At 37.0% G+C, this 15,517-nt stretch overlaps 2 protein-coding genes across 5 annotated transcripts; one reads left to right on the top strand and one right to left on the bottom strand.

Annotated features, from left to right (window-relative positions):
* Positions 1 to 1,019, bottom strand: LOC122275275 (dirigent protein 22-like). The gene has a single exon (XM_043084262.1). It carries the CDS (start codon positions 716 to 718, stop codon positions 125 to 127), a length of 594 nt encoding a protein of 197 aa, XP_042940196.1. The 5' UTR covers positions 719 to 1,019; the 3' UTR covers positions 1 to 124.
* Positions 1,020 to 6,977: 5,958 nt separating this feature from the next.
* On the top strand, positions 6,978 to 15,204 carry LOC122275034 (carbon catabolite repressor protein 4 homolog 1-like). Of its 4 annotated transcripts, none has more exons than XM_043083949.1 (12): positions 6,978 to 7,648; positions 10,130 to 10,874; positions 11,565 to 11,651; positions 11,726 to 11,809; positions 11,886 to 11,972; positions 12,081 to 12,167; positions 12,690 to 12,743; positions 12,841 to 12,932; positions 13,067 to 13,181; positions 13,342 to 13,489; positions 13,582 to 13,736; positions 14,256 to 14,667. In XM_043083949.1, the coding sequence occupies exons 1-11, from the start codon at positions 7,500 to 7,502 to the stop codon at positions 13,725 to 13,727; spliced, it is 1,794 nt and encodes a 597-aa protein (XP_042939883.1). In that variant the 5' UTR covers positions 6,978 to 7,499; the 3' UTR covers positions 13,728 to 13,736; positions 14,256 to 14,667. The 4 variants fall into 4 exon arrangements, with proteins under 4 accessions (XP_042939883.1, XP_042939881.1, XP_042939882.1 ...); XM_043083947.1 differs by lacking the exon at positions 14,256 to 14,667 and adding an exon at positions 14,990 to 15,204 and having other exon boundaries at positions 6,979 to 7,657; XM_043083948.1 differs by lacking the exon at positions 14,256 to 14,667 and adding an exon at positions 14,791 to 14,936 and having other exon boundaries at positions 6,979 to 7,657.
* Positions 15,205 to 15,517: the final 313 nt, after the last annotated feature.

Below are 15,517 nucleotides of genomic sequence, written 5' to 3'. Positions count from 1 at the left end.
TAACAAAATGACCAACAGTTCTTCCATTGTTCAAAGCAAAATAGTCAAATACCAATGTCTAAAATCCAAAGAAGTCAAATAAGTCTCTTTAAAGAAAGTGCAACACAAAGCAAAGAAACACACATCAATAATGGAAGACGTAGACATTATACTCCACAACAGCATCCCCACTTGTGAGGTTAAACACGTGAGTTCTGGCATGAGCATACCCCCGTGCGAACCGGAAAAGCCCGCTCCCACCAATGATCGGAAACTCCCTCACGGGCGAGAACACAGTGTTCCGCCCCAATACGCTGAGAGTACTACCATTATACTTCCCTTCAATGAAAGCAAAGTTCAGCACCATTAACAAGCCCACCTCAGTTTGCGAAGCAGATGCATATAATCCTTGCGCTCTTCCCACGATTCTGGAGTTCGGCTCCGGCCGCACGGTCAAGGGGTCGTCGATCATCACCACGGCACCAAAACCTGTCGATGACCTGTTCGTCATGAGGGCCTCCGCAACTCTGACGGCAGTAGGGTTTCTTCCGGCGACGATGTCGTGGAAGTAGAAGTGGAGGTGGCTTAGTTTCTCTTGCTTGAGTCCAAGTTTTGCAGGAGATAATGTTCTTGAGAAGCGATGGTTCTTTTCTGCAGTGACCGGGATTAATGAGAAGGTGAAAATAGTGAAGAGAATGAGGACGAAGATGGGAGTCACTCTTTGAAAGGTTTCGGCCATGACGGAGGAAAATGAAGTCCAGTCGTGCTGAAGGGAGAGGTACAGATGGACGGCTTTTAATTTATCCCTAGCTAGCTACTTTCTATGATTCATTTGCCTTGTTTTTCTCTAGCTTATAAGAAGAGAGAACTTACACGGCAAGACATGTGACACAGTACTAGTTCATGCTGATCATGTTTTGCATTACATGTTAATTACACTGGCAGTTGTGTATGATTCGGTCATCATATAGACAGTCATCTGGAAAAGTAACGTGTCAACTGGGAGGTAATCGTAGTCAACGGTTTTGAATCCTCATTCAAATCGAGACTTGAATACGATGGTGTAAAATCTTTCCGAATTTAATCCGAATTCAATCTTAACTGAGATCTGCAGTTGAGTTTGAGAAGCATCGAGCTTGACCCATTTGATAGTAACTGCATGGGCGAATAATTCTTTTATTATTATTGATAAGCACAAAGAAAAATAAACACATACGCATTGGATTATTATTACTATTATGATGATGATTAATGTTCATTCTCAATGTTGTAATTATTTTCCTTTGGAATATGTGCTTCCAATGGCAAATACGTGGGCAAAGTATTCTTTGCCACCGAGTGGAGGAAGATATGTTCAGGCAGTGCTAGACACGCCAAGACAATTACTTGTGTACTTTATCAAAGTAGATATTATCAACAGTTCTCCACTCTAGTCTGGAAATTTATGGAATAGAAAATGGGATCTAAGCCTCTCACTCTCAAGTCGATAAGATGGTGATAAATAATAATAAATATGCATTTTAAGATTTAAGAATACATCGTGGATGTCACACCTCCCTCCATCACTCTCAAGTCTCCAGACTGATTCGCATCCCCCCACATTTATGCCTATCTTTAGTGGCTCCTCCCTCTCTCTCCTCGCCTCCTCCGTAAGCCCATCGTCATAGTTTTCAGGCTTTTTTATTTTTTGTTACCTTTCGGTAAGAAAAGGACTGATTCGTTGCTTTTTTTATGACTACCTTAAAGTCAACACACTGATCAGCATTGCAGTATTGTTTAAGAATATAAATATTTTGTAAATAGTAATAAAAAAATAATAGATAATGTTAAATAATAGTATAAAATAATAAATAAATAAAAATAAATAATAAAATAATAAATAATAGTGATCCAAACCAGCCTTAAATCTCTTGCGACACTACCATTTTTAACTTCGACCACTCCACACAATACATTGGAGGAACTCTTTGCATCGTATCTCTCATACATTATCTACTCACACCACCATTGTTGATGCGAGAATCCTAGGCCTTAGCATTGCTAGCTGTGTACCATGAAGGATGTGTACGTGCTCACAAAACTTTCTTTCCCATTCGTTTCATTATTTTTTGCTTTTGATCTATATGCATGGAATGAAATGGGGGGTTTTATTGGTAATTTTCACCCTCACAAGTTGTATGGTTGATTCTAATTTTAATGCGAAGTTGTTTAGAGAAAAATACATTGTACGTGTACATTATTAGATGAGAATTCATAAACACTACAGAAATGTTACAATACCAAGTAAGGTATTAACAACCTACCGGTAACTTGAAAGAATCAATTATAGAGGATTTATGGCCATTCAATTGAGAAAGTAAAGATAACGTATCGAGGGCGTCAGGACGAAAGCAGAAAAGAATAAAGGACGAGGTCGACAAGCCCCTTGTGATTCGGTGACGTCCCGACTCCCATTCGTTCCATTCCAGTTGGAAATTTTGGAATTCTATGCGTGGCTGTCAAGACTGAAAAATATAGAGCGAAGAGCAATAAGCACAGCAAGGTCCACCACGTTAACGGATTGTCTGCATTCCACAAGTCTTTGGCAAGTTTTGCCGACTCCCTTTATGCTCTCTCTCTCTCTCTCTCTTCTCTCTCTCTGTGTGGAACTTATTGTGTGTATAGAGTGTGATAAACCGGAAATGTAAATTATGTAATAGAAAATACAGTAGAAATTGAGATAAACTGATAGAAGATCTGGAATTACGCAGCTCATTTCAAGGGGAGCAATCCTCCATGGAACAGGGAAAAATAACTTGGGAATATTCTGCTTACCCTCACAGCAAACCCTTGCCATTAGACACCCTGACACTTCCCTACTCACAATTGGAAAAATTTAGTTGCAAATAAAACTGCACATTGATGGTACGTCAATCTAATATAATTAGTTAAAAAATAAATTTTATTAAAAATAATATTAATTTAAAGTTTAAATATGAAGGAATCAGTATTAATATACCAATTTAAAATTTAAATATAAAAAAATCAATATTAATATATAGATTAATATGTAACTTTACTTATACATAACATAACTCGAAATTAGGAAAATACATAAAAGTAACATAATATTAGATGCTATTTGTAACGAGATAAAGGATAAAGGCCACAATGGCCCAGCTGACTTCTGGCCCAAATTGCTTAACCTATAGCTGGATAGGCTTTATTAGAAGTTTAGAACCCACACTCTTTAAGGCCCACGGCCCATGACCCCTTCATCACTTTGTTACTTCACTTCACCGAACCCTTCGCTTCAGTTGCACTCTCCCTTACACGAACATAACACTTTACCAACTGCAACCCTAGTCTCCTCACCATGCCGTGTAACATTCTCCCTCCTTTCATAACACCTTATCCACTAGGTGAGTAAAATCTTTACGCATCTAGTAGTATGGTTCCCACAAAATCTCTTCGGGGCGTTGCTCCTACCAACACACAATGATTTGAACAAAAGATTTGTTATTCTCGTCTTCACACGACGGCCAAGGACCTCCTCAGGTTCTGGCTTGAGGATGCCCTGAGTGTTTACAAGTGACAGTTTTGGCATTGAGGTGATGTCTTGCCCTAGTTTATGCTTGAGCTAAGACACATGGAACACGTCGTGGATCTAGGCCTTATCCAGCAATTTCAGGTAGTACACCACCTCGCCAAGCCTCTGCACCACCTGGTATGGCCCAAATAAGTGGGGGGAAAGCTTCAAATTTTGACGATTATGGACAGATGATTGCTTATATGGCTGAAGCTGTAGGTATACCCAATCACCCATAGAATACTGTTGTTTCTTCCTCTTTTGATCTGAGTATTGCTTCATACAATTATGCTTGATGGTAATGTTTTCCTCGAATAATGTCCATAGGTGACCTCTGTCTCTTAGTGTTGAGTCAACTTCCTCCAACTGTGAGGTTCCAACCATGTAATTAAACAATTTGGGAGGTTATATTAATATAACACCTCAAAGGGGGATACTTTAGTAGAGGAATGTAGGCTAGAGTCGTAACATCATTCAGCTAACTCTGCCCACCTCAACCAATCATTAGGTTTATCACTGATGAAATTATTCAAATAGTTCTCTAACTACTTATTAACTGTTTCAGTATATCTATCCGTCTGTAAATGATAATCTGTACTAAATGCCAACTAGACATCTTGTAGTAAAAGCAGCTCATTCAAGAACTTGCTAGTAAACATAAGGTTCATGTTTGAGGCAATAGAAGCTGGCATTCCATGTAATTTGAATATGTGTTTAAGAAACAGTCGAGCTAATATTATAGTGTAGGGATGGGCCAGTGACACAAAATGTGTATACTTGGTGAATCTGTCGCTGCGACCCACAATGTATTAAAATGATAATAGATTACACAGTGCACCAATTCCCTCCCCTCGTTAGACTTTCTATCAACCTCGTACGTTTTTTCAACGAAAATCAACTTCTTTTAAGACGCAATTTAGTAAAAAAAATTATATATATTTCCGTTTATATTTTTTGATCCACCGGCCTCGTGCTGTTGTGATCGAAAAAGCTTAATAAATTCCACAATAATTCTTATAATTATCAGTATTGACATGTAACTAATTATATAAACCATCGATTACAAATTATACGTCCAGATGTCAATGTTCTTCCAATCAAGATCGTTTTTCATGGAACCCCCGTATAAATAACTGAGTTGGGATGTGGTGTGATTAATATATACGAGTCTCGAACCAAAATTTGAAATTCTAGCGTGGGTCTTTTTGTTTTGAGTTGCAATAACTATTTGAATTCCAGAACAACACATGATTTAAGGAGGACTCAGAGACCAATAACAAGTTGAACAACCAAAGAGAACGATCGAGCGCAATAATTTTACGATCTGGTCACACACACATAATATATTTTATCGCATTAAATATTCATCGTTGGCGTGCAGAGTTCTTATGTTAGAAACTTAGATGGGATGTTGCTTTCAAGTCTTTTTGTTTTTTTTTTTTTTTTTTTTTGGATAGGATGTTGCTTTCAAGTCTTGCGTGTATATATTGATCGTACGTACCAACTACGACAATCAAGTTTACGTGCCTTGAGTATACCTTTTTTTTTTTTTTTTTTTTTTGTTTACAAAAAAATCTAGTTACAAATAAAATTGCGTACTAATATATGCACTAATTTAATATGATTGGTTGAAAAGTAAATTTTATTGAAAATAGTGCTAATTTAAATTTTAAATATGAATAAATCAGTATTGGTACACAGATTAGTACGTGATTTTACTTGTACGTAACAAAACTCTTTTTTAGCCAGCGCATTATTTTAAAAGTTTTGATCATGATGATGATGATGATTAACTAGCAGTACAATTTTTTTTAAAAATACTTGTATTTAATATTTATAAAGCGCATATAAATTCGCACTATATGTTATAGTATTAATATTGCACTAAGTAATGTTAGGTATAAGTTTTAAATAGACAAGTCTTACACAAGACTTTTGTAAAAACAATAGGTCACACTAAAAAATAATAGAATTTTTTATACTTTTTGAGGCGGAGTATACTTTTTCACAAATGGATTGTACGGGATTTGTCTATTTTAAACTTGTACAAGTTATTTATCTATAAAAACTAATTAACGTGACTGTTATTCATATTTATAATTTTACTTATAATTTTATATATAAGGCTCATTTTATTAGTTTTATTTTGACATTTAAATTTTATAATATTTGGTATATTAATAAATAAAATTTGAAAAATTAAATTATTTTGTAAGTTTTTTTAAAATTACAGTTGGCATTTCTCATAAATTAATGATGTAGTTCAAAAACCAAAAGTTTTTAAAAATAGATTATTGCGACAACTGTTTTTGTGTTTGTTAAGGCAAATTTATAATACACATTAGTGGGCTGCTCATGCACCAGAACACAGCATGCGAAGATGGATGAGGGTTTCAAGGGTCCTTAAGACAAAAATGGGCTACTACCACCGTGGCCATCCTAATTTGAAAATTGCATTAGGCCCAGTTTCAATACAGATTGACCCGCCCCCTTGCCAAATCAAGTGCACTCAAGCCCTACTTCCCATTTTATTTACTAGAAAATGGGGCTTTGCCATATATGTATATATAGTAGATATATTTTTTTTGGGAGGAGTCAAGTATTGTCGATTTGTTTTGATTTGTATCAAATACGATGGTTTTCGGAGGGTTTTCCCCCCCTCTTCCAGGTCATTACCAGCATGTTGTACATTTGGGACATTCCAATCTTTTCCGCATTCAGTGAATATAGAAAACTACTCAATCCGTTAAGCAACAACAAAACGAGCTCTCAAGTTACAACTGCTCAACTTTCAAATCGCAAATATCCAAAACGTGGTGTACATATAAGTTCAACCATCACAATGTTGCCAATAAAGCATCAAATTACGTACTAGTCCAATGGGCAATGGGTCTCCATTCAGTTTCAAGTCGAGCCTCGTAACCCATCGGCCCACACATGCGTATCTTAGAAGAGCTATTGAATAATAAAATGTGTAGGTATATTTAATAAAATATTCATATGATATAATTTAATTTAAAATATATATTTTTAACTTTAAATCTTATAAATCAAAATTTATTATTTGAATAATATTAATAATGTAATCTACACACCAACTTTATAATTTTATAACTTTATCATTTAAAAATTAAAAATCATACATTATTATTTTATCACTTATAAAAAATTTTGGCCATGTATAAATTCTCTTTATTTTTTTTGTAACACATGGGTTTTAACTCCAACTAATATGTCGGAAAAAAATCCCGAAAAATAAGAACACACGAATGAGAGAGGGGAAACCGTGAAAGAAGTAAACACGGAAGCACCGAAGTAATACCCAAACAAAACACAAGCAAGGATGCACCTACAGAAATTAGAAATAAAGAGAGAGAAACCCGAGCCGTATCGAATTATTAATATATTATATATATATATATATAATGCCCCCTACTCGCTGCGTCTCTCGTATCATATGGAGCACAGACCGATTACTTTTCTCAGTGCCTCTGTAAAACCCTAATTTTCGATCGCCATCTCTCTTCTCCCTTTTCGTTTCTGTATCTAAAACCCGCACTCCCTTCCTCTAGAATCCTCGAATCCCTTTCCACCCAGTCGATTCACTTTAATCGCTTCTCGAACCCTAACCATTTCTCTCTTCCCCTCTCTGGCTGACCTGAAATCCCTCACTTTTCGCGCGAGATCCGCTGAGACTTTCGTTGAATTCTGTGATTTTCTGGGGTTCTCTTTGTGGCCCGTCAAGGCTGGCGGTTATTCGGGTCAAGTGAATGGCGGATCCGCCTGGGTTCCGTCCTCCCCCGCACGTGTGGTCTTCCCGAGAAAGCTTCCGGACCTGTTTCATCTGTCTCCGTCCTCGTGTGTACCCCTCAACTCGATTCTCGTTGATAGGGTTACAGAACTGCGACGATTTCTGAGTGGAAAATATAGAAACAAAAGGTAGAAGAAAAGCATGCTGAGTGTGCTGCGTGTGCACCTCCCTTCTGATATCCCCATTGTAGGCTGCGAGCTCACGCCCTACGTTCTCCTCCGTCGGCCCGACAAGACATTCACAACCGACGATGTGCCTGATTCAGCTCCAGTGGACGGCCATTTCTTGAGGTACAAGTGGTAAGCGCTACAAATTCCGACCTTTTTTTCTCTCTCTCCGTGTTGGATTTTAGGTTTTTTTCTCTTTTTGGTTGCATTTGACTTTGGGCATTCTTGGGCATTGGAGTCACTCTTTCTTTATATCTGTTTTGATTTTTGTTACACATACGTAGAGTTGGGGTTCTAGTAGAATTTGAATGTGGATTTTTTCCGTGACCTTCTACTTATTCGTTTATTTTTCAATTTTCTTGCAGTTGTTTTCTCTCTTATGGTGCAATTAAATAGAATGGATTGGAGTTTTGAACCAATAAAATCATAAGTAGAAGAAGATGGAGGATTGAGTTTTGAATTTAATTGGCATTGTTGACGATGGGAAAGAAAGTGTTCCATCATGAATACAGTTTAGTTTGAACCTTTTTTGGCCGTTGATTTATGTACTGTTGATTTAGTTAGTTGATGGGTGGTGTTGACGCTGAAAGCTTTCAATCAATATCCTTATGCATAGTTGATAGTGGTATTTGCTGATCTCTTAGTTACCTAGAACCTGTTGTTTGTATAACACTTAACATGTATGCTTAACATATTAAACTGGCCTGGACACTGATAGTATCCTTCATATAACCAAAACAAAAATGTTGTCACTTGCGACATTGTGGCTTTCATAACTGTTTTACTATCCTTTTGCAACGCCCAATGTTGGTCCCACCAAAGTATGGGGCCCTAGGAGGGGCAATCTAGATGGTGTCCTAATCTTCAAATTTTTTCATGGAGTGATTCTTGCGAATTTAACGTGTGGATTTTCTTTCTTGGCTCGAGATTCCTACAATTGCAGTAGATAGGGACCCTAATCTTCTAGTTATAATTGTTTTAAGTTTATAACTAGAAGACACATTGGGATCTTACATGGAAGAAAAAGAATTGTGTGATTGTAACACCCCAATCTCACATTGGGAAAAAGGAATAACTCCCATAGAGTAAGTGATATGTATATATAAATAAAAGAACAACTCTTAAGAGAAAATTAATGCATGAGGCTATGAAGAGTTGAATAAAGCTCTCAAACTTAGAAAATAGATGTGATACCCCATATGATAAGGATAATGCTCGGTGGTATATGAGATCCCACATTGTTTGGGAGTGAGAAGTTTTTGCTCTTTATAATGGTTCCAATGGGACTTCAATTGTATCATTGACTAGTCCTTTTAGAGTATAGGTCATGTGGATTAAGACTTCCGCTGGAGTATTATAAATGGTATCAGAGCCTATCCCAACAAAAAATGTGGGACTTGAGCAGTGCCACCTTCGATGGACTGGCCCGATGAGGACGTTGGGAATATAAGGAGGGAGATTGTGATACCCAATATGATAAGGATAAGGGTAGGTGGTATATGAGATCTCACATTGCTTGAAAATGAGAAGTTCTTGCTCTTGATAATAGTTCTAGTGGCGCTCCAATTGTATCATTGACTAATTCTTTTAGAGTATGGACCATATGGCTTGGACCCTTCATTTGGGTGTTACAATAGATCAAGCATTTACTTGAAGAAAGGGCAGAAGATCTAGGGAGCTAGTGAGTTCTAGGAGGTCACTTTGGAGTAGTTAATGAAGGGGAACATATGGCCCTGAGCAACATTATCAACCACTAGACGCTTCTTATTTGGGAAGGAAAAAGAGAAGCTATGTGGTTATCAATTTGAAAGAGGTGATGAAACATTAAAAAAAAAAAAATGGCGGTAACCAAGAAAGAGATCTCAAATTGAAAATAATAATAATAATAAAATTGTACTAGTGTGTGGAACAAGTTGATCAACTTTGATATCTTTAGATGGACGTGTTGTATATACATAATCTGTATTTAGGAGAAATATCCCTAACAAAAGGTGATAAGAGACATGGAAAGCTGATAAAAAATAATACAATTCACCCTTGCCTGATCCGTGTGATGGGGTGCCTTACAAGGGTCCAGGTTTAACCGGATTTAAGACATACTGCATTTGCATGGTCTCTGGGATTTCTCATCATAAAAAAGAAATAATAAAATTCACCTTAAAAAAAAAAAAATTATTGGAACAACATCTTAGTCGATATCTGTAATGTCCCTAGATGAATGATGACTTTGGCATCAGAGAATGTAATAAATGATCTTGATATAAATCATGAGTATCATATTATTTTTGTAACATACTCATGTGACCATGCCTGCTGATACTCTATGGCCCCCTGTTGAAATTCTATACCAAGATTTAAAGTGTTTTAGTTTTTCCCTTATCAAAATGTTTGTAGTTGTCTGCTGTAAATATCAAGTATCTGAGTATATGTTGCATATTCAAGATATTGTGAATTGAGTGATATTGTTTTTTGCCCGGTATCTTACATTTTCTGGTTTGCTGAATGGTTTGGAATGCGGACTTTTGCCTGTAATTGTTACCTATAAAAAAAGTTCGGCCTGTTATTGTTGACATTTTACACCTTGCCCTTGGGGTTTGTTTGCAGGTATCGTATACAAAGTGATAGAAACGTAGCTATCTGTAGCATACATCCATCTGAGCAAGCCACATTGCAGTGCTTAGGTTGTGTTAAGGCCAAAATACCGGTTGCCAAAAGTTATCATTGCTCTCCTAAGTGCTTCTCGGATGCATGGCAGCATCACCGTGTTCTACATGATCGTGCTGCAAGTGCTGTAAATGAAAATGGAAATGAAGAGGAAGAGTTGTTTGGTCGCTTCAATAGTTCAGGATCTGCGGCTAGCTTATCTGGTTCGGCATCAACTACTAGCTTGACGAATGGTTCAACACCTTTGTATCCTGCTGCTGTTACGCAGAGGAGCGGTGGTGAAACTTGGTTTGAGGTTGGACGCTTTAAAACATATACCCCATCAGCTGATGATATTGGCCATGTTCTTAAGTTTGAATGTGTTGTAGTAGATGCTGAAACAAAACTTCCCGTGGGGCATGTCAACACTATATTAACTTCTCGTGTCATTCCAGCTCCCTCGCCTAGTCCACGCCATCTAATCCCGGTAAATGGAGCTGATGCGATGGGGCATCTAGATTCAGATGGCCGTGTTTCATCCTCAGGAACTTTTAGTGTGCTATCTTACAACATTTTGTCTGATGTGTATGCTACGAATGATGTATACAGTTATTGCCCCTCTTGGGCTCTTTCCTGGCCTTATCGCAGACAAAACTTGTTGAGAGAAATAGTTGGCTACCGTGCTGATATTGTTTGTCTTCAGGAGGTATGCAAGCAGAATTTGAGTAATTGTTTAGTGACAAAAAGGGGTCTGATTTCTGGAGCAGTGTTTTAAAGCTTTTCCAGCTAAAGGTTTTGTTTGTATGGAATTGTTTTACTCAATGAATGTGCAAGGAAGATAAAATAACCAATATCAGGTGTTTTGAGATCTGATTTGAGATTTCGATTTTTCACTTCATAGCAACTTTAAAAAAAAAAATAAAAAAAATTGATTGCTTATTCTATGAGTCTTACATTAAAGACCCAAATGATCCTTAGGAAATTGAAACTTTGGATTATGTCAGAACCTTTGACGATTTCCTGACTAACTTTCCATTATATTGAATGAGAGATTGGTTTTGGTTTTCCTTAAGTTAATCTTGAAATGTGGAATTTCACTGGTATTTTGGAAGCGGCATGTGTATGTTGCAAATTAATTATTTGCTGCTGTTAATGTGTTCATCTGAATTTATCAATGCCGCCTGAGATACAGAGACAGGGTCCTCCTATGCAACCTCTAGCCAGAACAATCATGAGGCTGTAGAGCTTGTATTAGGAATCTTCCTTTCAATTGGTTTCCTTATTGTTGCGAATTATAACTTGAGAAAAAAAGGATCTTTGGCTTGTAGGCTTCTATTTGTAAACTGATTGTGGATCATACCTTAGTATGAATTACTGTATTACTATTTCCTTTCAGGTTCAAAGTGATCATTATGAGGAGTTTTTTGCTCCAGAGCTGGATAAACATGGCTATGTTGGTTTATATAAGAGAAAAACAAATGAGGTTGTTTGAATACTTCTTATTTGTGTTTAGCTTTTGAAATTATTTATGTTATTGATCTATGTTCTTGGTTGCAGGTTTACATTGGAAATACCAACACAATTGACGGGTGTGCAACATTTTTCCGGAGAGACAGATTTTTACATGTTAAAAAATATGAGGTCTGGAATCTTCTTACTTCAATTATAGTACTTTTTGGTTCAACCACATTTTATTGAAGTTTGTGTTTGCATGCAGGTTGAGTTTAATAAGGCTGCACAATCTTGGACTGATAGTCAATTGCCAAGTTCTCAGAAGAAAACTGCTTTAAGCCGACTGTTTAAGGTGTCTCAATCAACTATTATTTATTATTTTTTTGTTGGTTTTGTGCTTAAATGTTGTGCAGTGTATGTTGGCCTAACGATGCTAACGTGAGTTCCTTTATGCATATAGGATAATGTTGCACTTATAGTGGTTCTGGAAGCAAAATTTGGTAATCAGGGAGTTGATAATCCTGGGAAACGCCAGCTTCTTTGTGTGGTAGGAATTCCTGTTTATGTGACTCTCTCTCTCTCTCTCTCTCTCTCTCTCTCTCTCTCTCTCTATGTGGTGATGCTTTAATCACTGATATATTTACTTTGTTTTGAGCCTATGTTTCTTCATTTTTCTTAAAATCTGCTTCCATACTTATAGATGCTGGTGTGGCCTCCTTTTCCTTTTGTTAATTAGGTTGATTTTAAGATATAATGATATGTGAAACTTGAAGTTTGATATTCTTTTTGAAAAACTGATAATTCAAGTAAACTGTAAATGTATAAGATACAAAATCCTAAATAGAACCTGGGGTCCTGGGCTTTTGGAACTTGTCCACAAAACAAACGTGCTTTCAGAATTCTGAGATTACATGGTAGGTATCCTTTTTTTTTTCTTTTCCTGAAAAAGCAGTATGATATTCCCTTCAATGATTGGGATATGTGCCGTTATTTTACCTTTTTTCCTGCTTGCTCTTACACTGCATGCCATGGCATATGTTAACCCCTTTTTATTGTCTTTTGGCTGCAGGCAAATACACATGTAAACGTTCACCAAGATTTAAAGGATGTAAAGCTCTGGCAGGTAACGCTTGTTTGTTTGGCCTTTATATTTAGCCTTGTACTTGTTTCAATCATTGAAAATCGTATTTATTCTGGTGATTGCTTATTTGTCAACTTAGGTTCATACTCTCCTTAAAGGATTGGAGAAAATAGCTGCCAGTGCTGACATTCCAATGTTGGTTTGTGGGGATTTTAATTCTGTTCCTGGAAGGTCTGTCTATCGACATGATATTGTTTTTATTTATCTTCCTTCCATTTTTTTTACTTTTGCCAATCAGACATACTTCAGCTAGACCTTGAAGTTATGTTTTATAGATATTGGTTCATGCCTGAATTTTGTTGCAGTGCTCCTCATTCACTTCTTGCTATGGGGAAGGTGGATCCATTACATCCAGAGTTGGCAGCAGACCCTCTTGGTATCTTGCGTCCAAATAGCAAGCTGGTGCATCAGTTGCCACTGGTACTATAGATTTTCTATACATGGGGTTCTAATTCACATTTTGCTTCTTGCCAGATTTTTTATTAAAGGGAAAAACACGGGAAAAGAGGGTGGACGAGGAGGTTGATGCAGGTTTTTTTTTTAATGGCTGAAGCTGGGTGTGATTGTTGTACATTTTCAGGTCAGCGCTTACTCATCCTTTGCAAGAATCGGGGTTGGTCTTGGTTTGGAACAGCAGAGGAGGAGATTGGACCCCACAACTAATGAACCCTTATTTACCAATTGCACTAGAGATTTTATCGGCACACTAGATTACATATTCTACACTGGTAAGCATTGTGCAAAAAATTGTTCTATATGTTAATTTTTATAGTTTTTGCAAAATCTTGTTTACATTGTAAGGTTTGTGTTATGGTTTCAGCGGACTCTCTGACAGTGGAATCCTTATTGGAGCTCTTGGACGAGGAGGGCTTGAGGAAGGACACCGCACTTCCTTCTCCAGAGTGGTCCTCTGATCATATAGCACTCTTAGCCGAATTTCGCTGCACACCTAGAGCTAGACGTTGACACTTTGGGGTAAGCAATTGTTATATGTACGTGCATATATATAATTCCATTCCTTTGTTTGCTTGCTATTACTTTTTTTTGGTAAGTTGGGGAATGTGCTCTTTATAATTGTTAGGCTTTGTGTTTGATGATTGAATTTTCGTGTACATAAGCTTTGTTTTCTTTTAGGGAAAATACACTTTCCATTCTTCAGCTAATAGGTGTTTTACATATACGCTTCAACTATTAAAACTTGAAAAAAAGAAACTCGTCTCAGTTCTTGCTGTTGAATGAAAATGGGGTGAAAATAGGGTGACATGACACAATCTTGACCTTCGAATCTTGACTAAGGGTGTACATTCCAATATTTAGTACTTTGAGGGTGCAATGTCAATGTTGTAATTTGGAGTGCATGGTGTAAAATTTTTGGTTGGAGAGTCAAATTTGTATTTTCCCCTTTCTTTTATTAGCAAGTCAAATTTTGTTCAAGCTATGAAGCACAAGTATGTTGGTGTATCCTGATGAATTATATATTCTTTTTTCTACTAGTGATCCTGAGCATCTTAGTGTTTGTCACTTTCTTGAGCATTTCAAGTCTGGTCAGTCAGAGCAAAACAAAGAAATCATTGTTGGTGTTTGCACAGATCAGATGCAGAACAAAAACATGCTTCCAGCTACAACTCTGCATTCTATAAGCAAGAGATATGGACAATGGAAAATACATTTACTGATCTACCACAACTAATATCGCCTCCCCCATTTTTTCTCCTTGAAGTATATCTTTCCTGAACTGGGTGGTATAAATTCAAACTAGGAACCATGATCACATATTGCTTAAACCTTTTTCATAATGTCTTTTTAAGGGTTTTTGCCTTTTCTACGTAGTAGTTTGCACTTAGTACTCTGTTTTTGTTGTAAAGCTATCTTGAAGAAAGTAATAAAGAAGTATTTTGACCAAAAACAGGGAAATATTTTTTGTTAGTTTGAGTTCTTTCTATTCCTGCACTGGGCAAACCAATTTGGAATTGTGGAAACGCTAATTTAAGGTGGTTCTAATTCCAAATTTTATGCATAACTGTTGCAGTAAATTTGTAGTACAGTGGGTTCAAAAGAAAGCATACTTCGAATGATTAGGGTCTGGGGCGAACCATTTATGGAGAAACGCCTAATCTTGTTGGCCAGATTGCTGGCGCTACAATGAATAACTGAAATAATATTAGTGTTTCTGAAGTTGGCCAGTTTTTATGTGGTTATTGTGTTAATATCAACCTCAATGGTTTTAGGTGGGGAATGGAGACGCCCAAGAAAAAGAGCGAGGTAAGCTGTTGGTTAAAGATAAGTTATTGTTATAGAAATTGTAGATGGTGTCAGTCTCTTGCTCAGGTATCTCTCCCTGTGGGGATCCTCGCAATGATCTGCTTTGTATTATGCCACTTTTCTCTTATAGAAAAAAAAATTACGATAATCAAGTATTCAATTGCCTTCTTCTCTTTCTTTACCTGTAGCTCTAAACAACTTATCTCATCCTGCTGTCGTCTAGTGGCCTTTAATTTTATGCCCTCCTTTACTCTTGGGTTTCTTGCCGTTCCCCTTCTTTTTGGCTGGCTGAGGAGGAGGAACATGGGCATAATATTTCTAGTTATCGGTTTGGAATATCTTACGTGTAAACACGCCAAAAACAGGAAAAGATAAAAAGAGTAAAAGGAGGAGACTAGTTAGTAACACACGGGCGACGAGTCTCGTGTTGCGAAGTCCAATGTCGAATTATTTTGAATGGGTCTGCCAATCTCAGTACCCGGAAAAAAAAAAAA

Source organism: Carya illinoinensis, chromosome 9 (genome assembly GCF_018687715.1).
Source record: "Carya illinoinensis cultivar Pawnee chromosome 9, C.illinoinensisPawnee_v1, whole genome shotgun sequence".
Lineage (NCBI taxonomy): Eukaryota > Viridiplantae > Streptophyta > Magnoliopsida > Fagales > Juglandaceae > Carya > Carya illinoinensis.
The sequence above is the reverse complement of the archived record's forward strand: the minus strand, read 5'-3'. Positions and strand labels throughout refer to the sequence as shown.